This window comes from Cyprinus carpio, unplaced genomic scaffold (genome assembly GCF_018340385.1).
Source record: "Cyprinus carpio isolate SPL01 unplaced genomic scaffold, ASM1834038v1 S000006759, whole genome shotgun sequence".
In the NCBI taxonomy this organism is placed as follows: domain Eukaryota; kingdom Metazoa; phylum Chordata; class Actinopteri; order Cypriniformes; family Cyprinidae; genus Cyprinus; species Cyprinus carpio.
Window position 1 is genome coordinate 556,870 of NW_024879356.1, and position 26,908 is coordinate 583,777.

Consider the following 26,908-nt stretch of genomic DNA (forward strand, 5'->3'; position numbering starts at 1 on the left):
TGTGATTTTTGTGCCCTTATATTATAAAAGATATCTTTGGTGTCCTCTGCTGGTTACATAAATAACCACCACTGGTCCACAGTTCAAAAAATTAAAACTACAGAAACTAAGCACAGGATTTATTGTAGTTTTTAAACATAGCATAATGGCATTTTACATGTAGCTTACAACAGACAAAATGACAAGATTTATGGCCAGGTAAAAAATGAAATCAAATGAAATCTAATTTTCTGATGGAAGCATGATGAAAAGATGAAAGAGAGGAAGAACAACAAGTCTCCACAATCGTTTTTTTTTTTTTTTTTTTTTTTTCAACTGCCATCGACACCAGCAAAGAAATATCTGAGACAAGCACTTAAGATGACATCCGAATGACATGACCACGGATGTTTGCAGATACATCAGACAGCTAACAATCCAATTTCAGCTCACGCAGGGCAACACTGACAGCAGTTACGCACAAAACAAAAGGCTTTTAAACAAAACTAGCAAATATAATGTACAATTCTGTATTTACAAGAAGAAAATATCATATTACATGTTATTCAGCACTGTTTCTTATTCTCTGGCTAGAATGTTAACAATGCATATCTTTACAATACAAAACACAGAAGATGTGGTGTTTTACAAGGACAGACAAATATCGTAAGATAAAAAACTTTACTTACATCACCAAATGGAATGTATTTACTTTTTTGTGCAAAAAGAGACATTTTTGCCACTACATGTCAACATTCAGAGAAAAAATGCTATTATGGAAAGTCTAAAACAAAATGTTCCTTTTTAAAATGGGAAAGCAGGTCACATCTGTTTTCATAAGACACACAAAACAGCTGGTTGTTAGGAAAATCATGACAGCGAGTCTTTGGGAAAAAAAGTCAAATTTGACAAAGTCATCGAGGTATGAAATGAACAATCGTTGGTATTTGAAAAACACAATTTCAGATGATTTCCTGTAATAGGAATGAGCTGTTTTCCTGCTGGCCCTCGTCCGAATGCCAATCATAGGTGCTCTCAGTGTTGCATAGCACAGAGTGTAACAGTTGTATGGTCAATGGGACAAGAGTAGAGGGAGGTCATGTGTGAGTCTCTCATGAGGTCAGATCACTGCCGAGTTATGAGCCCTCTGTCTTTGCCCCCTCTGTGGTTTCTTTAGGTGGGTCGGACGAGGATGAGCTCTCTCCGCCCTGTTCGCCATCATCTGTGTTGATGCCAAAAATACTCATTAAATGAATTAGTTCTTTAGCAGATATGTTCATCCAAAGCAATTCAAACCCAAGCAAATAATCACAACGAGCAGCATTAGCAGCACCACATTAGGCAAATTTGAAAGAAAATCGTACCAAGGAAAGTGGATGTTGATTTATTCTGTCAAGCCACAAAAAGGGGAAAAAATATCATGGTTTATAGAATGGATGTAATAAATTTAGCTCAAGGGGTTTTAAAACTTTTTGATGACTGAAGAATATTCAGTGTCTATTATTGGCTCTGTATATAAAAGCACTTTTAGGAACAAATCTGAAGAGAAACACAAAATGTTGACTGTAAAATAAAATAATTCTCATGATTTCTGATCAGTCTTTTTAAGAGGAATAATGCCAAATTCTTTAGATTTTTGCTTTTTATTTATTTACACTGCAGACCCCCTAGCAGTAGGACTTTATTATAGTTTTATGGTGATTATTCATTATTTTTGGACCTTCACAGTATTAATCACCATCCAGTATTATTTCATATGAGAGGAAGATTTCACTCTTTGAAGGTGGCAAAAAAAATATTTTATTTTTTATTTATTTATTTTTTCTGTACTAAACAAGACAATTCCATTTTGTAGGGCAATTATAAGAAAGGCCACTAGATGGCAGAAGAGGTAGTTTATGATTCAACAGGCCCACGTTACCGAATATTGCTTTCATGACAAAGACATTATGGAAAGATATAAGGGTAAGTAAATGATGACACGATTTTCATTTTTGGGTGAACTATCCCTTTAAGACACTAGCACAGAAACAGTATTGTGTTTATTATGATTTAAAACAGGATAAATAATGTATGATGTGGAATAGGCAGCAGATTCAGCACTGCTGAGAATCTCCAGCATCATCACAAATCACTCATGGAACATCATTTGCAGGAATCACATGCGATGCTTTTGAAGCTTACGGGTAACAGAGCAGATCAAAAGTGTTTGACTGCAGGCAGTTATTGATGCACAGGAAGGTTCAGTCATGATCTGATCCTCAAAAGAAAGCATTTTGAATTCATATTTATCAGAAGTGTATGTGTTGAATCAAGGTCATTGCCTATGGGTTTAAATCGCTGATATCACTCTTTCTGAAGTTTTTTAGTTTAAAATTGATGATACACTGGACACATGTATCAAAATGTGTCTTTGAAAATCACAGGTTTTCACAAACTATCACAGAAACCATGACTAAAGAATGGCTTTCTGACAGCATCTGGTGGCAGTCTAACTTCCAGCCGAACCCCTGATGACAGCTCGATCACACAAAAGCACTTAAGCGTTGAAGAAAGTGTATATGTGATGAGAGAGTGCTCTTTTCTCCATAGAAAAGAACCTTTTAGAGAGAGGTGCTTTTGTCAGTCACAGCTTAGTCTCACACAGGGCCGTGTTTAGATTCTGCCAACATCATGGCCCATTTTAGACATCAGAGGTCCACTGCATAGATTAAATTAGCCTTGTTAACTTATGCACTGAACTAGTTTCAAGCTCTGTTAATTGCGTAATTCCCTTGCATAAGTTTGCAGGTTAATTACACTGCAGTATTTCACTCAGGTTATGTCCTTTTATGTATACTTTTAATTCAATTTTTATTTATTTTTCCTTTTTTATTATGTATTGCTTATTATTTGCTTATAATGCATTTCATATTATTTTGCTTATGTATTGCTTAAATAATTTTAGATATTATATTCATATTTTCTCTCTTTATTATGCATTTGTAAAGCACATTTAGTTTTAAAATTACAGTATTTGAAATGTGTGATATAAATAAACTTGCCTTGCCCGCAATCACCAAATGTCTATATATTATTATCATTTTACATTATACATTAATGTTAAAAGATTTCAGTCCATTATGCTCACTCAGACAGCATTTATTTGATCAAAATGCAGTAAAAGCAGTAATATTGTGAAATATTATTACTATTTAACTGTTTTCTATTTGAATATAACAGCTGAATAATATTTTTGTGGAAACTGTGATATAATTTTTTGTGTAACAAAAATCTTTTGTAACATTATAAATGTCTTTACTATCACTTTTGATCAGTTTAATGCACACTTGCTGCATTGAAAGTATTAATTTCTGCTGCTGATATCCAGTGTAATCCTATCCTTGTGAGCTACTAGGCTCGTTTTCTTTTTCTTTTTTTTATTAATTTGCATTATTTTTACTTATTTTTCCAATGTTTTGCCTAGTCATGATGCTGATCTCACAAGCACATACTTTTGATTATTAGCATGTACATTGAGTCTAATGGACATCAAACCCAGCTGAACAAAAGACAACATACAGTACCTCCTACTGAAAGCTCAGCTAGTTTATCAGGTAGGTCAGCAGCTCCAGGACCAGCTGTGGAACCTAGAATATCTGGCAATGCATTCCGCCGGCCAGTCCTGCCCGTGGCTTCAAAGTCAGAGACAACAGGTTCCACATCAGTCATCTCTGGTGGTCTGATCTCTGGTGGACATCTGAGGGTTAACAGTTCTTTAGCAATTCTGCACACAGGATACAATACTGTTAGTAATGTTAGTAGAGCTCAAAAAAATTATTCAATTTAAATAAACTCCAAGATTCAGTTTGTAGAATTTTAGATTTTGGTTTTGTTTTACACAAGCAAACATATGATTGATAGATATGGTGGGGTTAGTTTTGGTTTCCTTATCAAATTCTGTGTGATTAATAAAACAGAATACCACAACCAGCTGGGTCACAACTAGAGTTTTACATTTTCTAAAGAAAATGGTGCTGCTTGCCAGTGCAGAGGCTGTTCTTGGTAGAACTTTGAATATTGGTTTTGTTCTGCACAAACATATTGTGCTTAACTTAAAATATTGAGTAAGGTAAACCATTCAAATTTAAAAGGATAGTTGACCCAAAATGAAAATTCTGTCATTAATTACTCACCCTCATGTCGTTCCAAACATATAAGACCTTCGCTCATCTTCGAAACGCAAATTATGATGTTTTTGATAAAATCCAAGAGCTTTTTGACCCTGTATCCACCTTTTTCTTCAACGCAGAAGTAAGCCTATGGGTGAGACTTCTGGATGATTAACCGTTTTAGGTAAATAACGATGAGAATAACAACGTGCAGTAAATAGTAAAACTGTTTGCATTACAAACCAGTGCGTTCATAATTAAGATTATACATTAAAATAATATAAGACACACCAATTTTCAATATCAAGCAGTAAAACGAACGGTTTTATGTGGTTATAGTTGTTTTGTAGAGGTTGAAATAGGAGGACAGGGATGTAGAATTTACAAATGGCCGCACCCATTTTTACGACAAGAAAAAGGTGGATAGACAGCAATGTAACATGTAAGGCCCAGAAGTGTAGTAAGGACATCGCTAAAATAGTCTGCCTTGTTTGCAAGCAGAAGGAAATGTTGAATAAAGTATTCACAAAAATATTCTCATAGCTTCATAAAATTAACTGATGTCACATGGACTATTTTAACAATGTCCTTACTACTTTCTGTGCCTTGAATGTGGTAGTTGCGTTGCTTTCTATGCAGGGTCAGAAAGCTCTCGGATTTCATCAAAAAATATCTTAATTTGTGTTCCCAACATGATCAAAGGTCTTACAGTTTTGGAACGACACGAGGGTGAGTAGTTAATGACAGAATTTAAATTTTTGGGTGAACTATCCCTTTAATTAGTAGATATGATTAGGTTAGTTTTCAGTTTATTTTTCAAATTCTGTGTGATTAGTATTGCAGAATAACATAACCAGCTCGATCACCACTAGAATTTTACACTCTCTAATGAAAATGAAAGTGTTGCTTGCCATGCAAAACCGATGATAGCTGTCCTCTATCATTGTTAATCAGTCAAGAATACAAAAATAGTAGCAGCGTCAAAATAAGCGGAGCTTTTTCTCTACTGCATCTCTAATGAGACTGTCCTCCTCTCCAGGGAGTGACTGACTACTCCTTATCTCCCCACAAACTGCTCACCCTGCTTACCTTCAGCCGCATGTCAACATCCCTCATAATTTCCTCATTGCATTGTCACTAAATGGCCTATTAGGGGATTGTGTTTCATATTTACCTCTCTCTACGCCTCATTCAGTCGAACACACTATGCAAGGCAGAGTGGCTTTGAGGAATTTGGCTAGCGTCCCTTCTGGGATGTACACTTTGTCAAGGCGGATTGCAAATAACATTCATTGTGCTGCCAGTACAAGACAGAATTTCCAAACCGCTAGGCAATGCCTTAAATCAGCAGAAATGCTTGATTAGCCTTTAGTTAAGTGATTCTTTAGTCTGATCGTCACTGAATCAGATGAATCAGACTGTACACATAGCACGCAGGGGAAAATTTACTACTGGAAAGAGCAGATGGGAATGTGGGAACAGACTGATTGATAAACTGCACCGTCAGCCTAACCAAAAAACCTTTTATTCTTATCCTAAAATAAAAACAGATGGCTTTGCTTATCAGATGAAATATATGATTTAAAAAAAAAACAACAACGATAATATCTGGGTCAGTTAGTCCCATATCTTGATTCTATCGGCAACATCCTAATAACTGATTTACATATACTAATACTTTATAAATTTAAAAATAATTTCACTGCAGCTGACAGTGTTTTTCCTTTCTCAGAAAAATCCATATCCTGCCCGGCTGAAACCATTATTACAAATTAGATGGCACCACTGCAGCTTAATCATAAAAATTTCCAATCGATATTCATGCGTGCTTCACCGGTGCTAAATTTAATAGAATCAAAACATCACTTTTGCTAATGAGAGCTATTTAGTTGGATTCAAGCTGGCTTTTCTTTACATATTCAATCTGACCAGCAGAGGGCATGCATTGCATCCATCAAAACTGAGTTTTCACATTTAACAGGCTAAAAATGCTTTTTGTTTTAGATGCAAAGGCATTCTATTAAGTCATGTACTAACAAAGCTTTTTTTGTACCCTTAAAGTGTAATGCCAGTTCAAATTCCCCTCAATCTGTTACTTCAAGTGAAATGCGTCTTCAAAATAAACAAATAAATTGAAAATTAATCAATATTATTTAATAATATTAAAATTATAGTATTAATTATTCATTTTAATAATTTTATGTGATTTTGTCATTTTCATTCATTTTAGTTTTTTTTATTAATTTTTATTTTATTTAGCTGTAATTTTTATTTCATTTTTAGTTTGTCATTTTAGTACTTATTTCAGTTAGTTGTCAAGGCAGTATTTCTCATTTTCATTCAAGTTTTTACGTTTAAGTGTTTCGTTTAGTATTTATATTTTATTTTATTTCATCTTAATTTCATTTTTTTAATACAGATGACAAAACTGAATTAAATTAAATAATTTTAGGTATAAAAACAACTGTGGAAGACATCACAAATTCGTGTTTAAATTTTTGTCAGTCAAGCTGAGCATCATGTCCCTTTTTCCTGTGGGGAATAAAATGGATAATCAAAATGTCAAAGCTGTTCTTGCATGTTAATCATTCACAATCATGTTCCACTGCGATTTTCCTTGATATATTATTTAAGAAATTATGCATCAGGTCAGGATTGGAACCTGAGGAACCTTGCACATTAAATAAAAAGCTCTAGACAAACACATCTCACACTTCTGCACAGAACTCTTATGATGTTAAAGCTGTTTTTCTCCTTTAGTCATGTCTTTTCTTGCCAAGGGCACCATGTGTGCCAGAACTGCACTAGTGCCCTCTCAAAAATGAATATGTGCATGACGCCCCTGCATGCTGCCATCATAAATAAATGTAACATCAATCAAACTGTATCTTTTTAGATTTTTCATATTTTCATCTGCTCATTCTTATTCCACCCTCTTTCTCTTTAAACCTGAACACAGCTTTTAAACAGGGGCTGACCACTAGACTAATGTCTATTTCTTATGTTACTCTTACAAAATGGAGCTATCGGTTAAAATTTTACAGTAACACGAAAAATAAAGAATGACTTTTGAAATGGTAAATGTTTCCTGTGCTTTTGGGTCAGTAGTGGTAAAAGCCTTGGCCAGAGGTTTAGTAATGAAGAACAAATTGTTGCTAAAAAATGAGACAGACTTGAATGACTTCAGTGCGTATTGTTTGGTCGGCGCTTGATGCAGAGAGGTATGTGGGACACCAAATCATCAGAGACATCTGCTGCAACTGCATCAGCCCAATGTTACTGACTACTGAAAGCACAGACTTACAGAGTGAAATAATAAATGATCATTTGTACTAAATTAAAAGAAATCAATTAAAACTGATGTCAGCATGAAATTCAAAATGACCATATGCTTCCATTATATCAGTGTTTTATCATCTTATCCAGGATACAAAATGTAAAGATTTACTCAAGATGCAAAATTGCATGATTGCACATGAAGACTTACATTTTCATATAATATATTTCTACTTATTCGTCTTATTCTATATGCAAACGTATTATGTAATGAGATTTATTCTTAAAACAAGAAAAAAACAACTACTTAATATAAAGCTATATAAAAAGTACATAAATATGTACAAAATACATTTAGTATCTTGATTAATTTATGTTGTTTTAGAGATGTTCAGATACTTTTGCAGACAAGAAGAAAGAAAAACATGTATTTTTTGGTTGATGTCACCAAACCCCTTTATTTTTTCTCCCCTCCAATAACAACCTTTCTTATTCCAAATAAATCTATATGTTAACAAGAAAAACAACTACTTGAAATATATAAAACTATATAAAATGTATATGACTACTGTATTATAAAAATGGGGTGAGAAAAGTAAATTAATTCATGCTGTTTTAAGAATGTCCAATTTTTTTTCTATACTGGAAAACAAGACAAAAAATAAGAAATGTTATTCCGAAGGGGAGTAAAAATATTATTATTATTATTATTATTTTGGCTGATGTCACCAAACCTTCTTATCTTCCCATGCTATCCCTCCAATAATTTTTCTCATTCCATTAAATCTGTATATGTATCAAATCATTTTTAAAATATTGATAAAACAATCTACATTGAAAATTGTGCTTCATTCAGAAGTATGTAAAAATGCATTTTAAATACCATTTAACATCAGCTTCAAGCATTAAAAAAAAATCATGCACAATAAGAGCTTTATGTTTTAAGAGCAGTATGCTGGAGTAGATGCACAAATGCAAAAAAAAAAAAAAAAAGGTTTCCTGTTCCAATACGACATAACTGACTAAACAGATGGTGTCCCATCATGAGGGGCAAATATTCACCAGCTGAATTAAGATATTAATCAATCCAAACACCATCGGTGTGCTGTGATTTTTTTTAGACAGCTTTTCCATATCTATTTATAGACTCACCTTGTTGTCACCTGTGACACTTAAGTCTGCTCTGCCTCACTCAATCCCGGGATCAGACGCCAGTAAAATCGATGCATACTGTGACTTATAATGACACTAAAGTACAAAGGCTCCTCACACTGTGAGCACAATGCTCAGTGATGAGACTCTATCAGTAATCGTCTGGCTGGAAACGACACTCTTGCCACCAGGACTCCACAGCAATGATAATTGATCTGGTTCCACGCAAATGATGCCATCTGGCTGGACCAGCCACTGCTGAACTAGACCACCAAAAGATAACATCTCAGCATGCTGTTGATGGGTTTTGGGCATGATATCATGTTCATTTTTCAGTTTTTTGTTTTGATCACAGTTTTTGTTGACAATATACTGTCTCTAAATGACGTCAATATACTGTCTTGTCTTTTTAGTCATTTTACTTTGACTTAAATGGTATATATTAAGTCCACAAAATGATGAAAATGTATCTACAAACCAAACTTTAATCATTTTTTTTAAATGTATGTAAAAATGTATGTAACATTTTGCTAAAATAAAACATGATTGATCAATATAAAATAGCATGAAACTGAAAAACAAGAACAAAACAAACCTGATATGAAATAACAGTATGAGTAAACTTACTCAATTAATTGTTCATGCTTTAGAGATTTGATTTTTTTGTTTTGTTTTGTTTTGTTTTAGAGACCGTTTAGGATATTGTGTAACATGTAGCGCATTATTACAAAGGCTCAATCAAAATCAAGTTAAGGTATGTGTGCAAAATTTGTTGAGTTTTGTGTGAAGGCAAAAAATTTCCACATGCAGAATTAAGCTTATGTTCAAGTTTGTCACAAATTTACCACACTGACCAACAAAAAGCTGCTTTGTATTGAATGGGACTTCTGTTTAAGTAGTGCTTCATACTGTAATAAATTGCTACGCAATATTGTCAATGGATCTTTTATGTGTGTGAAATTTTTGTTAAAATATTGCTAATGTGACCATACAATTAGATCACATTACTGAAACGTTGCCAGCAAAATACCTGTAGGTCCACTGCCTATTGTTTATAATGAAGCACTGCACACACAGAAATCACTTTTAAAGCAGTTTTCGATGAATACACATGAACAACCTGAACCCATTGTGAAATGGGCATTTACTCATTCTGACTAGTGCGGTCATTAGTTCAAGATATATGTGCATTCACTTCATTCCCTGCACACATGCAAGGTATAATATTATGTTTATGTTGTGGATATCACTTTTTCAACTCAAGCGGGTCAATCGCCAACATTTCAAACTAAATGAATCAGTTTTGCAGATAAACCTCTATGCTAACTCTTCTGCAAAAAGGCAAACTGCAAGAATTTTCTCACTTAGCTAAAGCTGCTCTGCTTCAGGAAAATTCTCTCAGCTGAGAAGAGTAAGACAACTTAGCAACCAGCACCAGAATGAGCAACAAGGGCGGCAGCTTGCTCTGAGTGGTTTAGCCCTCTCGTGAATGCCTCAACAGAGATTTGCGCCAAAAGCTGCGCAGCTGCTACCACACACACCTGTGTCCATGTCTCTATAGGCATTGACCATGTTTACCAGTAGCAGTATAGTCCCACAGAGATGTCTGTGTCTGGTCAAAAAAAATCCAAAACAATTTGTTTAGTCATGTACTGCAATAAACCAGCACGCAAAAATGCTTGTATTCAGCATGTACCCCAGATGTGAAGTTCATGCACAAAAATGTGCTAAATATAAACAGGCATTACTTTAAATGTCAGAACAAACAAGGTTAATCCCGTCTTAATCCATGTACAGCCCAGTAACAAGCTTTAAAACAGCCCTAACAGAAGGGCTGAGGTGTTTTTTCCATTTACTACTTTCCTTTCTGCACACTTACAGCTAATTTTCTGCCTTTGATATTCAATCTGTGCTTCAATTCAAAAAATATAATGACATTCCCTCTCATGGACAACACCTCAAAGAGCATGAATGAAATGCAAAAACGTGACTGAAATAAAAAGCAAAAATGTTAAACGTGCAGTCAAGTTAAATCTCCTTGTATTATTAGGCCTATTTTTAGCATGCATTTATATGGATAAGGTGGGCTGTTTTTACAAACATGAACATGAGGGATTATACATATAAAAAAATGATAGATTTTTTTTTTTACAGGAATAATTTACTTGTAAATTAAACACTTCAATTACTTTCTCTCTTCTGTGGAACACGAAAAGTGAATTTGATAATCCTGGCCACTATAATTACAAAAAAAGCATCATAAATATCATAAAAGTAGTCGATGTGACTCATGCACTATTTTCCCACACTTGTACAATCACACAATAGCTTGTGTGTCTGACATTTAAAAGATTATTCACTGAAATTCTTGGCAATTTCATGAGAGAATTGACATCTAGTTTAGGAACTCTTCATGAAGTCTTTTTTAATCATTTAAATAAATCAATCTGATCCACTTCTCAAAGCCAAAATACCAGTCCATAACCCATAACAATGCTTCCTCTTGTAATAAAGTCCATCTCCAACATCAAAATCCAACAACATATTTGTTTAGAACTGATTTGGACTTGTAAATGTTGTTTGCAAATCTGTGCATATTTCTCTCCTGCTTCAGACAAGACAGCTTTTTCACTTGGGAAGGCAATGCTATGCATATAATATGATGTATTGTAGTTGTGTGGATAATTTGTGGATTATTGTGATTTATCAGCTGTTTGGACTCTAATTCTGATGGCACCCATTCACTGTAGAGGATCCATTGGTGAGCAAGTGATGTAATGCTAAATTTCTCCAAATCTGTTCTGAAGAAGAAACAAACTCATCTACATCTTGGTTGCCCTGAGCATGAGAGTAATGAGAATAATCTTCAGCAAATTTTCATTTTTGTGTGAACTATTCCTTTAATTTTGAGCAAACGAATCCTGTAACCAAACAGACTCTTATGTATTATTATACTTTATTCAAGCATGAATAAATCACAGCATTTATCATAAATCAAGAGCACTCAATGGCAAATAAGTATTCAACATCTTTCCTAATGAAGCACCACTTTAATACTATGATTGCTCATCAAAAGTGCATTTAGTTCATATTTAGAGGGTCTCTATAACAAAGAACAATTACGAATATAAATCAATAATTAAAATTGGAGAGATTAACACTCGAATATAAACACATATATTTATTAGACCAAATACCCAGGGCCTTTGTCCAGGCATACAGAACACGAGTGGGAAAACAGAAGCTGGATTTTCCAAATAATCTCCGCTCTGAGGACCAAGGACAAGAGGCTGATCTCATCTTCCACTCGGCTTCTATTTGGCCTTGACGGTCTGCAACAAGACAACCCAACCTTGTAGAGCATGACTTGACAAGAAGCAAAAGTAGCTCTCAGTGCCATTGTTGTGCGGTGACGGCAGCGGAAAATAAATAGCTTGTTTGTGATTGCTCACACTAGGTTATGTAATAAAAGCATTGCTTTTGACGGCTCATGAGGACTGAACAAAACTGAGTCAGAGGAGCAGTTTGAGCAGGAGAGACGTCATGCATGTTATGCGCAGTCTCCCAGCACCTAACATTTAAAGGTCTTGTCTATTTACTCACTCATCTGTTCAGCCTGGCTAATGATGCTAATGGCACAGTATCTGCCAATCAATACGAGTGAAAACAATGTGGCAGATGACCTACAACAGCATGGGCTTGTGCGATAAGCAGCTTGTCTGATTTGATAGTTCTGCATCGTGCGGAGGTGTTTATTTTAGTGCGTTTTCCATTTCTGGGATTTTGTAAGGTCAAGCGATGGAAGGACAGCTAGCAATTTATCAAGCACAGTGACCCGCTAGATCTAGGAGGACTGTTAACATTTGCATTAGGAACACAAATGCATTACTTATAAAGTCATAAAGTTGTAACAATCTACAGTAAAATGTTATGTATTAACAAAATCCCTTGGGAACAACCATGGTTCTGTGTTTCTGCTTCACACTCAAAAATATTTAGGTCTGAATGCAAGATTTATGTATCTGAATTGCACATAAAATTTCCATCCAGTAGAAATACACAGTTTTAATATAAACTTATAAACTTAATGTGATGTATATTTGTCATCTCAGATATCTGTTTTCTTATGAACCAGTATTTTTTCCAAATGCATTAATCCAAATTACTTAGAATCAGCATAGATATGTTAATTGTGGAAAAATATTACATTTTAGTCCATGAAAAATTATGTTTAAAATATGGCTAACTGTGATACAAGAAATATTCAATTAGTCTGCAGCACCCAGATTTTATGCACATTCAAATATGACATTTCAAAACGTGTCACACCAGGTTGGATGTGTCTGGTAACTGATCATGACATGCATATTTGCGCATTTAAATCACAAAAATAAAATTTTATTGCTATGGTGGAATAACAATTTAAATTTTGGTTTAAATTTATTTCATAGAGAATGCATTTCTTTTAAGTTGCCTTATCATTTTAGAGCTTGACATTAGCCATCAAGTGACAATTCAACAATGTAATTTTATTTACAAAAGTAAACAAAAATAAATCAAAAGCCTGACATGCATTAACATTTACTGTATAATACTCTATTAATGGAAAACTGTGTCTTAAATTTTGTTGGTTTCACAATGTCTGCAGCACAAAAAAAAAATCCACGCTGGATTATAGAATATTGTTGACATTTACAATAATGCTTTTAGTAAATGTTTATATCCAAAAAGCATCTTACAGAGCATTCAAGGTATTATGTTATTATGCATTCCTGGGGAGATAAACCCATGACCCTGCTGTTGCTAGCAGCATCATTTTGGGCTATAGGTATGCAATTACTTTTATATTTCACTAGCATTTGTCTGACAAGTGACAGACAAAAGTGTGGCTAAATACTTTTTTTTTTTTTTTAGCTTTTTGTCTTTATTCTGTATAGGAAATTGGAGTGTAGAGGAGAGCATGGGAGAGTGAGATCAGGACATGACCTGACTCAAACCCAGGTCCCATGAGCCAAGAGCTCTTACATCTCTTGACCATTGTCACAGTGCTGATAAAATTCAGTTTGATTTGACACACAGCCTTTAACTACAAGCATTTTCTTCCCATACGCCTTTTATTTGTTGATTATGCATGATTATACGACCCATTTTTGTAAGAATCACTTTCCTAGATGGTTAAAGTTACTGCAGATGCCCTAGACTACAAAAAATGTGCACATCCCATAATGAGAATGTTATAATAAAGCTGAAATGCTCAAAAGCTCTTAAATCAAAAAGAACGTTATCAATAAATGTCAAACCACTTTGAGACAACTGAAATCCTAATTTATCCTGATTAAGGAATAAGCAAAGCATGAACCAGCATTCCATCTTAATTACTCGCATTTACTGTATGCTACCATTCAAAAGTTTAGGGTTGGTAAGATTTTTTTAATGTCTTTGAAAGAAGTCATACAGTATATTTGATCTAAAATACATTAATATTGTGAAATATTATTAAAATTCAAATTATCATTCTTAATATATAATTATATTTGTTATATTTAAAATGTAATTTATTCCTGCATTGGCAAAGCTGAACCATTCTAATATGCTGAATTGGTCCTTAAGAAACATTTATTACTTTTATTTTTCAGTGTTAAAAATGAGGTGTGCTGCTCTTTTTTGTGGAAACAATCATTTTTGATGAATAAGAAGAACATTTTTATGAACTATAAATCTTTTGTAACATTATAAATGCCTTTACTGTCCCTTTTGATAAATGTAATGCATCCTTGCTTAATATTGGTTAATATTGGTTATAATAATATATATATATATATACATGGGGTAACCAGGTCCATGGTTCCATGGTTTCAGTTCACAGACCTGGGGTCAAATTATATGGATGAAGCCTTCCTTATCACAGGTCCCAGGAGGAGGTTTGTGGTTGCCCTACTCCTAATGAAAGTCCTGGTCATAACCATCACTCATACAACCTACTACCGCTAATAGTACATTGATTAGGGCATTTGTGTCAAACCCAGATAAATCCAAGCAACCTCGGAACCACTGATCCTTAAAAAAGCTGCCTGACCTCCGAACGAGCTTACTGCAGGACTGTCATGACTGTGCGTTTCCGTTCTCAGGAGGCTTACATTGACACAGATAAGTGGATGAGCAGTGAACAGGTCTGCAACACCACGGTCACTACAGAGACCTCACTATCCTGTTTCCACCTTGATGATAAATGCCACATTCTGTAAGTTTCACACACTCCTGGTCTTCACTAGAGCTGGAGGGGATGATGGTATATGGGTATTTCATGCCTGTAAGACACACAGACTGTTTATCTTTTCAGTGCAATAAATGTGAATAGGGTTTCAAGCTCCAGAATTTTCATTATTAAAGCTCAAAAGTGATCCATATGAAATGTGCGCTGTAATCCAAACCTTCTGAAGTCAAATGACAGCTTTATGTGAGGAAAACACCAAAATGTCAATCTTTTAAGTTGCATCATCAGTGCTTTTTATTGTTAGACCTTGACATTTTCCTGACATTCACTTTGAATTGTATGGAATATGAGTCACAAATATCCTTTTTGTAATTTTACTTTTATTGTTTTGATTTTTTTTAATGCAGTGACGCAATTATGAAAAATAAAAAACATAGTTGTTTAATATACACTACTGTTCAAAAGTTTGGGGTCAGCAATTTTTTTTTTTTGGGGGGGGGGGTGAATTAAAACTTTCATTCAGCAAGGATGATTGCTCAAAAGTGGCAGTAAAAATACATTTTAAATAAATGCTGTTCTTTTGAACTTTCATTCATCAAAGAATCCGGAAAAACAGTTCTTTTCTATGAAAACCATTTTAAAGATCTTACTGACCCCAAACATTTGAACAGTAGCATATATTTTTTTTAATTCCAGCAAAAATAAATACATTTTGATGTATAATATCTTCAGAAATGACTCACACTACCACAAAAGCTTTTGGTCATACCGCCCACCCTTAATCTTCTTCTTACTGAATGACAATATGTGACCACAACATAAATGACCTATGAGATTAGCTCTATGATTCTTGAGTGGGTTTAGGTCAAGACCTCATAACTTCATGGGGGTGTTGTACGTAATAAATCCAGCTGAACTGCACCTTCACTTGTCATTCCCATAACTGTCATGCAGCTGTGAAAATATCAACACTCTGTGCAAATAACATCTTTGAAAGCACATGATGTAATTCTTGTTTGCTGACAGGATCTCATGATCTTCTAAATAAATCTGAAAGCATGAAAACTATTTCCTCTATTTGAGTTGTTCTCGGTCGGGATGTCTTTTTGATTGGTTCTAAGTAAACGCCTCAATCACACTGTTTTGACATTGCTCTGTTGTGCAGTTTCCATAACTTATATGATAAAGCTTTTGACAGCTATTCCCTGTGCAGATTCTAAGATCTCAGGTGAAAAGACATCAGCTCTGTTCCAAAATCTGAGAGCTGCTATGCTCTACATAAGTAGCTCCACCTTTTCAGGCAGTATCCTAAATGTCATGGAGCTGCTTCAATGCTGCCATATAGAATTTTGCCAAACCAAGATGTTTGATACAGCAGCATGATGTTACTAAATCTCTTTTGTAACAGCTTACAATGCTTTAAAATGTTGTCTAGATAGGCAGCTCACTAGGTTTTAAAACTATTGTGAATCTGCCTATGGACTCAACTGATATCTTCCATCTTTGGACATACCAGGGGAGTGACCCTAAAAAAAAATACACATGATTCACACACTGTGAAATAACTCGGGTTTTGGAGCTGCTGGTTGTCGTGACTAATTAAAATGTTAGATTTTACACTGAATAACTGAATATTTATAAAAGCCCGGGGTTCAAAACACCAATTAATTCATCATATACAACAGCAGGACATTTTTTTAAGACCACGTCTTATTACTTAACAGATTTATAAACACACATCTGAAAACTAATTGCTAATCTGGACTCCTCTTATGACATGTAGCCTAATATTTGGCTGTGGAGAAGCTTTAGATACATGAATCATTACCCCTTTTGTATTTACAGGTATATAATATTCCAAAGTATTTCAAAGAATACCATGGTACTACACATGGTAATTCCTTGGTGATACTTTGGTGCCTCTCCCTGTGTGCATTCATCAGCTGTGTTTTTTGGTTAGGAAATATCATGCAGTACAAATATGATGACAATCAGCAGATGCAGAGTTTAAGCTTTAATACTTACAAACAATAGAACACAGGTTTTATTTAAATTGATTTGTAGCCTAAATATCTGAATTCATCTAATGCGGTCTTTGAGAGAATCTTTTTAAAATTAGTCCATTTAATTAAAAACGTGTGCTGTCCGAATGATTCAGGCTGATTCACTAAGCAAATCATTTCATGAACTTGTGAACGATTCATTAAAAGGTATCGACTCAAAAAAGTGATTCATTTCTTAAATCACATAAATAAATAACACAATGGGACATAAATAACAAGCGACTTTTGATATAATATTAACTTCTGTCATCGCTAGCGTACTGAAAAGCTGCATGACTGTAAAACACTTCTCACAACCGAAACCTCACTAAAATATATCTAGTGACAATTTTTTTTTTACTTCTTTTAAATTGTTTTTGGATCGCTTCTTTCTGTAGGTTACATGGAACTATGGTAGATATATGGTTATGTCAGTATCACCAATCAAATCACCAAACCTGAAAGAAACACAGACCGAATTAAGTCTTATTATTGTTAATTAAAATTTGCATGTCTACAAATCTAATAGTGAAAAACAAAGGCAGTGAAGAAGAATGATTCATTCACAAATTAATCGCCACTGCTAGTGATGCTAGAAACCAGTTAAACACCACTCTGGCAGGCCAGCTAAACTAGCTAAGACTGGTTTAAGTTTGCACTATCAACAGGGTTATTCAAAGCAAACATTTCTACAGAAGGAATCAAAGAGGATTTAATACCATTAATGCTTGAAGGAACTACCATCACACTACAACTATCAAACAGCTCCAGCTGTGTCAGATAACATGGCTCTGAGCTTCCCCTTGTCACACATTTTTTTATCTGCTGGCCTTTATTCCACCTCAGACCTTTGAAAATGATGTTTTGACTGCAGCATCTCTACATCTCAAATGCATCGAAATTCCCTTCCATTGTGAATGGTTTTATTTTCACTTGTTTGAATAGTCCAACACCTACACCGCCACATCTGTGCATGGTGAACAAAGCTAATTAGCACTGCATTACAGCGACGTCTCCAGTCATACCCATAGATATCAAAGCTGTTTACTGCATCACATCACATGTATGGCCAAAAATAACACAAGCCAAGTCACATCCAATCATCTACAGGGGATCAGAAACAAACTTAGCAGCAGCAAATTGAAGATGAACTGTAGGTTTGCCGGACAACAAGGGTTTTAATCTCCACCTATTTATAGCAGATGCCAGCCGCTTGAGGGCAAAGCCCATTTGTGTGGGCTAGAAGAACAAAGCACAGATTAAATGTGATTCATCTTCTCACGTTTGAAAAGCAGACTTTAGTTTCCTGCACAGTGCATCCCCAGGGAATGATTTTCCCATTGGCTATCTGCCTCCCCAAACAAAGATCGTGCTCAGTGACGCAACACTGATGTGCACCGGACGCTGCTGAAATACCAAAGAAAGGCAAAGTGGCATCAGTCAGACCTGACATTTTCCAAATCTATGTTTGGACTGACGATACAGAGCATCAAGCATTATATAAACAATATAACTATATAAAGCCATATTGGCTTATTATTTGCAACCAATCTGTAAAATTGTATCAGATATATCAGAAAGGGCAATGAGTTTTCCAAATGTATTTCAATAAGGACTGATTGCATTGTTGATTGATGTGATTAGTGGTATTTCCCAAGACAAGAATCACTATTAGTATTCCTCATACATTTCATTCAGCACTATTTGTGTTACAAACATGAATGGTATCTCAAATTGCACAGCTTGTGTGCTATTACTTTGATATGTGATCTAATTTACATTTTCAACCAGGCAGACGATAAAATGATCCAGAAATCTCATAGGAAGGATCTAGGAACCAGATCATAGAGATGGTGGGCTCTTTTGTTTTAACTGTCTGAGACAATTAGCAAACACCACCTAGAAAAGACCTAACAACCACTCCAAACAACATAACAAGACTGTGGATTAGCATTATTGCAACCCAGACTACTAGCACCACTATACTTTTCTATACAAAAAGGTTAAAATCTAGTTGTACAAAACAGTGCAGTACTGTAAAGCATTAGAACAGATTCTCACAGGGATGTTGCACTGTGATAAAAAAATCTGTTTGTTCTTTGATTTCTTTTTGCAGAACAATTTTCATGCATCTCAAGGGTTTGCTATAACCTCTTTGAACCAACCATTTCACTGACTCCAACTTGTGGAATGTTTTCTACTGTATATGGGGTAACAAACCACAAGACAATAAGAGCAATAAAGTAAATGGGCTCTCTTTCTTTCAAAGAACATCTAAGCAAATCTGCATGGGAGACATTTTGCAAAAAAGCGGCCTTCAATAAAATTAAATCAATTAGGGTCATTTATCTAAAGCTTTATTTAGCAAATCAATATATAATGCTACACTTAAATGCTCCTGCATTAAATTAGTCCATGCTAGCTATTAAATGATTTTATCAGTCAGAGAGTTAGAGGGCTCTCTGCTGTTACTTGGCACAAATTTTAATGCCACTACTCCTATCCAGTACAAAAACACCTTTGAAAGATTTATGACAGGCTGTATAGAAAACGGCATAAAAAGAGAGGAAGGCAAACTAACACTGATCAATAGCAATGCAGCCATAAGCAACTGAAGCCACAGAAGCTTGATCTTCAATCTAAAGCCCCTAAAAGTGTTCCGTTAGAGGGGAAACACTATCAAATATCCTCATGACTATACGCACATTTATGCTTATCAATATGCTACTGATATTTTAAATAATAGCCACATACAAATTATTAAGGTTGGGAACAGAGAACTGACTAATGCTTATATATATTGTTTATGTGTATGTTTATATATAGAATTATCCAAAGTGACTTACAAATGAGGACAATCGAAGCGATCAAAATCAACAAAAGAGCAATGATATGCAAGTGCTATAACAAGTCTCAGTTAGCTTAACACTGTACACGTACCAAGGTTTTTATGAAATTATATAATAAATAAAAAGAAAACAGATAGAATAGAAAAAGAATAGAGCAAGCTAGTGTTAACGGCCTTTTTTGCCTTTGTTAATTGAATAATAGATAAAAAGAAAACAAATAGATAGAATACAAAAATATTAAAAAAAGCTAGTGTTTGTGTGTGTGTACAGTATTTACTGTATAAATATAGGCTATAATGACTAAGGGTCTAATTAGCCAATAATTATTAATGACTAATATTTTTTTTTTTTTAATGAATCAACTGAGTGTAGTCAGTATGACTCTTATGAGCCATTTATTTTTCTTTTTTTTTTAATAAAAGTGTAGTACGATTTGCGAACAAATTATTCTTATGAAAGGCTTTGTGTGTGTTTTGTCAGTATTAATGTAGTGTAATCACATGGTTTGTTTGTTTAATATATCAAACACATTTACTGGGCTGCATTTATGACACCTATAATAAGACTGAAAAGTCTGCATAAAATCTTTTGAATTATTTTAAATGTATTTTTAAAATTAATTTTGGTTATAAAATTGCATTTCTTTTTTCTTTTCCTTTTTTTTTGCAAAAATTGTATTACTACTATTATAATTATTAATGGCATACTCCATTATATTCATTTTCCTATTTATTTATTTATTAATAGGCAAGGCAAGGCAAGGCAAGTTTATTTATATAGCACATTTCGTACACAATGGTAATTCAAAGTGCTTTACATAAAAGAAGGTAAAATAATCATGAAAAAAAATAATAACAAAAATAAAACAAGCAATTTTAAAAACATAAAACAAGCAATTTAAAAACATTGGAAATGATTTAAAAATTGACTTATTTAAAATGAATTTAAAACAGTTAAAAATAGAAAATGATTTTACATAGAATACAGTGAATATGTAAAATACAGTGCAATCAATTCGGACATCGCACAGTGCTCATTCAATAAATGCACAGCTAAACAGATGGGTTTTGAGTCTAGATTTAAATGTGACTAATGTTTTAGCACATCTGATCTCTTCTGGAAGCTGATTCCAACTGCGGGCGGCATAGTAACTAAAGGCGGACTCCCCTTGTTTTGTGTGAAACCTTGTTATTTCTAACTGACTCGATCCTAATGATCTGAGTGGTCTGTTAGGTTTATATTCAGTGAACACATCTGCAATATATTTTGGTCCTAGGTCATTGAGTGATTTATAAACAAGTAAAAGTACTTTAAAATCAATCCTAAATGTAACTGGAAGCCAGTGTAAGGACCTGAGGACTGGTGTGATATGCTCAGATTTTCTGGTTCTAGTCAGAATCCTGGCAGCAGCGTTCTGGATGAGCTGCAGCTGTCTAATGGTCTTTTTGGGAAGGCCGGTGAGGAGACCATTACAGTAGTCCACCCTGCTGGTGATAAAGGCATGAACAAGTTTCTCTAAGTCTTGAATGGAAACAAAACATCTAATTCTTGCAATGTTTTTTAGATGATAGTATGCTGATTTAGTTACTGCTTTGACATGACTACTGAAACTAAGGTCTGTCTCCAGAATCACACCAAGATTCCTGACTTGATTTTTAGTTGTTTGTCCCCTTGAGTCAAGGTATGCATTCACATTGAAAACTTCATCTTTGTTTCCAAATGCAATAACTTCAGTTTTTTTCCTTGTTTAACTGAAGAAAGTTCTGGCACATCCAACTATTAATTTCATCAATGCATTGGCAGAGGGAGTCAATGGGGCTGTAGTCATTTGGTGATAAGGCTAGGTAAATCTGGGTATCATCAGCATAGCTGTGATAGGCAATTTGGTTCTTTCTCATTATCTGACTTAGTGGGAGCATATACAGGCTAAAACAAGAGCGGTGCCAGAATTGAGCCTTGTGGGACTACGCATGTCATGGACGTCCACTTAGACTTATGCTCTCCTAGACTCACATAATAACCTCTCCCTTCTAAGTATGAACTGAACCATTTGAGTACCATCCCAGAAAGCCCGACCCAGTTTTCCAGTCTCTCTAGTAGTATGTTATGATCGACAGTGTCAAACGCAGCACTGAGATCTAATAACAAAATGGTGATTCCCAGCAACAGCAATCATTCTGGTGACATAAATGACAACAAATCGCTGTCAGAATGGGAAAAGGGCTTAACACAAGCATCAAAGGGTTTATAAAACTCTCAGTATGCTGTACTTGGCCAAACATGAAATATCAGATGCAAGACAGGCCTTTTAAAACGGCATTGATTGTATTTAACAACACTTCTCCATGCACCTACAGTCTAGGCTTATGACACACATAGTGTGCCATGCATGAAGACACTGTGCTTTCATAAATAATTCACATCTGCGAGGGTTCCAGTGTAAGATCGATAAGAGCTCCTTGTGAATGTGACTCCTTACTCTCCCGTCACTGGCAATTTATCCAGTGCAAACACAGACACAGGCTTTATCTGACAGAAAGTGAGAGTTTTTAAAGCTTCACAACATGCAACAATCTTTTTTTTTTACTAAGGTACAAACAGCTCAGAGCAGACAATAAAATAAGCTGCTGTCTTGGTGCAAGACATTTTAACAGTCAAACTGAAAGCCAGGATACCTTGGTCTCTAGATTGCCGTGGTGTATTTTTAGGTCCAATATGATGATGTGCTTAAATCCGGCGATTTAAGATAAGAGATAACAGTAAGACCTCTGGCCTTTTATAACCCTTCGATGCCAGACTTTATACAAGCCCTGATACAGTATATTGTAGAGTCTAGGATTAGGCCTTATCGCGAGAACACTGTGTGGTCTTTAACTCCTAACTGAAAGATAAACACCACATGATGCACCCCATATGGTGAGCTGCATAAAAGCCAGTGTTGTTAGCAATGTGCACCTCTGCAAACTACCGCTAGTGTCACCTCTAGAAAACAACTATTCAGAGTTATAATAAAGGGTACTTCGAAAAAAATCTTCATATAGGTCTAAATGTAAATTCTTTATTTGACCAACAAGTCAGCTTGTAATTTACTGTGAAAAACCTGATTTGACATGTCCAGAATTATGTGACACTTCAAAATTTATATATAACTCATCTTTTTGACCACTAGATGGCCACAAAATACAAAAGATTTGTTTAATTTGAAGTTGTTAATTTGCAAAAAACAATGATTTTTCTCAAACAATCCATCTTTGCTTGGATAAATGAAGTCCAAAAAGGCTACACAAAACATTGTAAGTTGTTTAAGGAGTACATATATAGTAAATGCTGGAAAACTGTGCAGTAGTTCTACTTCAGGTTGCATTGGGCAAAAAACTTACTGTTAAGTTATAACTATCAATGACTGTTTGCGTTGAATGCTGCAATGCTTTTTATTGTTCGTCAACGGGAGAATATTTATGTAATGCATGGACCAATTGGTGTAATGAATGGAGAGTTGAGCTCTCTTAGGGTCTCGCCAGTAAAACACTAGAACAGAAGCTGTCATGCCTTTCACTAGAGCCTTGATGATACTCTGAGGGAGGCTGAAACAGAATGAATATCAGCAGTTAAAAGAGAAGAGAGAGAGCGAGAGAGCGAGATAGAGAGAGAGAGAGAGAGAGAGAGAGAGAGAGAGAGAGAGAGAGAGAGAAAGAGAGAGAAAGAAGCTGTGCTGCTTCAAGGCCAAATTTTGATCTGCTGCATATTGTCGGCTTAAATCAGTTAATCTTTCAAATGCCTGCTCTAAAAGAATAGAAAGGACTTTGGGTTACAAATAAGCACCTGAACCTCCCAGTGCTTTGTAATAATAACATGTTTCAATTTACTCATTACAGTAATCTGTTTAGAATGTGTGTCACTTTAAAATGTATTGACTATAATCCTCCTCAAACTTTGAGGCAAATTTTTGAAATGACAAACAAATGCAGTATATTAAGTATAAGGAAGCTTATTTTCACAAGGGGTTAAAAAAGAAAAACGGTAACTGTGACTTTTTATCTTACAATTCAGTATTTTTTCACAATTGTTTATAATTTGCAATTCTAAAAAATAAAATTGTGGGACTGTGAGATTAAACGTCGCACTTTACCTTTATTATTCCGTGGTGGAAACAAAAAATAGAATTGTTAGATATAAAGTCAGAATTCAGATACATTTTTTTTTTTCAGAATTGTGAGAAAAAAATCTGATTTGTGAGATATAAACTCAAAATTGTGAGAAAAGAAGTTAGAATTGTGAGATAAAATGATTCTGTGATGGAAATAAGCTTAGATGTATGTGATTTTGAATGTTTTCAAACATAGAGCAACAATTTGACTTTATGGCAGACTCAACATATTGATGGCCTAAAATGCTTTCAATTAATCCAAATATGCAGAAACATTATTCTAATGTTAAACATTACATCAAAGAATCTTGGAGCTGCATTTTACAGCTATTGCATAACGACTCAGTTTTATCACTTGGGATTTTATATAATTAAACTATTTCTGGCTTATGATTTTCTAACTGCAGCATTTCGTTAAAAACCACAACTCTGCATGTTAAAATAGCCTAAAGAAATAAAACAACAAGTCTGCTTTTTTTGTCTAATTGCCGGTCTTGTGTCATATGTGTGAAAGAAGACGAGCAAGTGTGAACATGCAGCACCAGCGGTAATGGAGAAATAAACTGTGCCCAAACGATACTGTCTAGTCCCATGAGCACAATTAACTTTATGAACAGGCAGACACCACTGCAAAGTTTCTGTTATCATCAACAAGGCCAATTAAAAATAGATTCTCCATGGGCGGCACTCAGCAGGGCGCTCTGTACCACAGCACAACGTTCACACACCTCTTTGTGACCGAGACACATTCTCCCATTGAGATTAATAGATGCACAAGGGCCGCTACTATATCACAACAGTTTATCTTGAATTTCGATGTATGCTCTATAAAGAAGTGTCTATCTGCAGTTAGAAATCTAGAAAACAAAAGATAGCCTTAATATTTATCATGCATGTTAGTTATTATTATCAGTAAGTGTGCTGATAATAAAATCACAGCTTTTGAAAACTAGATCCTGCCCTCTATCAGTAAATCTTGTGAGGGTCATTGAGCTGTTCTGGGAAAAGATGGGACGTATCAATGTGTAATTTCATGTGTGATTTAACCCTGCTGGAGGCTCATCCATTATCACACCACAGCAAAATGACAATCTTTTGTTACCAGTAACACCAATGTAGTGTACAAAAATAGATGCATCCATAACAACGGACAAACGAAGGCTGTAAATGCAGGACTCATTATAATAGATAGGACATGGTGCCCCTTTGAGTAAATGCCTCTAGATGAGAAGATAATGAAACTGCTGTGTCTCCTAGCAACTTTAACCACCTTTAACTTAGTATGTGCAATTAAATGATCACAAATGTCACAGTATCTGTTCTGCTCATCCTACCCAGGGAATGGCAAAATTAATTAAAAATGGGGGGGGGGGGGGTTAACTTTTTAAAAACATTTTTAATTATTATTTTTATTATCATTATTATTATTATTATTCTTTTAAATGTAGTCTATTTGTGTTGGAAATAATTACTTTGAAAAGGAAGGTGCTGCTTAGCCTACTGTAACATTACATTAGCTTTTTTATGTGCATTATTTTACAACCATGAAGCATCATTACTGGAGACATGAATAATTTACGTACAAATTCATAAAGTGCAACTGCAATAATCCCTGTTGGAAAATCCATTTTAAGCTGTTTTGAAATGGTTTCCAGCTGGTCTAAGCTGGTCATTAGCTGGCTGACAAGCTATCATGTTCTAAAAACCAATTTGATTCACTTAACCCAGTATGACCAACTGGTAGCCGGTTTGTTGGTGCATAAGTCTAATCTGGTGCATGGACCACCTAATGACCACCTTTGACCAGTTAGAAGCCAGCTATAATAGAAACGATTTAATTTTACTAGATCAAATCCAAGGTCATAGTAATTTCAGACGATTATAGGCTACACCAGAAATAAATAATGAAGACAAATAATTAAAAGTCTACAGTTCAGTTCTAGCATAATCTTATATCTAAACCTCGTTGTAAAGAATGCAACAGCCTCTTCTCAACATGTAAACCAGCCACATGCAATAATCATTCATATTCAATACGTGAATTTAAATAAAAACAAGAATTCTGTTTATATAGTTCATTTCTTCATGTGTCAGACGCGTAGGGAATATTGCATGCTCAAAGTGCACATGAACTGGCAGATGACACTCGAATAGGAACAATAGATTTTCCCTACGACAACTGGGATTGTTTAACTACCATTCATACTCATTCGAAGCACGTGGTTCATTCATTTAGTTATTGTGCTGTCGTTTAAGCGGCATGTAAATGAACGGACAGCTGTAATGCATCAGTGAGCATCTGGATAGAGCAGCGCACATAGAGAAGTTCAAAGCGCGCAGTGATGCTCTCCACAGACGCGTCTGACACATCTCTAACCTTCAGTCTTTCTTGAGACAGTCCTGCAGCAGAGCTTTTACTCACTCCGAACATGAAGCAACTCCTCGAAGCAGAGTTATCCGGGAGAACACTCCGAATCAGTACCAACACAGGCTATCCGCGAGGGGAACTCCGCGTAGTGAGACCATCTTCGTCGTGATTCTCCTTCTCTCTGTCTCTGACACTGAGTCCAGTCCAGCGCGAGCCAGCATCACTACCTCGCGCGCCGCTGACATCACACGAGAGCGCGCACAGCCAAACGCAACCCGTCATAGTTATACTTTAGACACAGAAAAGTCTTTATTTATAGTTGCACTTTAGACACAGAAAAGTATATGTCTATTTCTTTATTTCCAGTGTTTGTGTGTGTGTATATATTATATATAAAATTTTAAATATGTAACATATGTGCAAAAAATATAACCTCATTATATTATATTAATTATATTATATAAAATTATATGTCTCTTTTATATATATATATATATATATATATATATATATATATATATATATATATATATATGTATGTGCATAAATGTATGTGCAAAATTTTATATAATAAACGTCTTTAAGCTAAAATAATGTATTCATCTTTTAAGTTTAAGTCTTTAGCTTCTAATTTGTTTTATATATTATGGGAATAATATAATAATAATTGTGATTTTTTTATTATATAATTCATATTAATATAATATGTTATTTATAATATACCATAATA

General features: G+C 34.7%; 1 protein-coding gene across 2 annotated transcripts; it reads right to left on the reverse strand.

Annotated features, from left to right (window-relative positions):
* Nucleotides 1–102: 102 nt before the first annotated feature.
* On the reverse strand, nt 103–26,409 carry LOC109052616 (cAMP-dependent protein kinase inhibitor beta-like). 2 transcript variants are annotated; one of them, XM_019070034.2, is made up of 3 exons: nt 26,233–26,409; nt 3,546–3,718; nt 103–1,201 (listed from the first exon to the last, which is right to left on the reverse strand). In XM_019070034.2, exons 2-3 carry the CDS (start codon nt 3,688–3,690, stop codon nt 1,116–1,118), a joined length of 231 nt encoding a protein of 76 aa, XP_018925579.1. In that variant the 5' UTR covers nt 3,691–3,718; nt 26,233–26,409; the 3' UTR covers nt 103–1,115. The 2 variants fall into 2 exon arrangements, with proteins under 2 accessions (XP_018925579.1, XP_018925577.1); XM_019070032.2 differs by having other exon boundaries at nt 3,546–3,745; nt 26,233–26,407.
* Between the last annotated feature and the right edge of the window lie 499 nt (nt 26,410–26,908).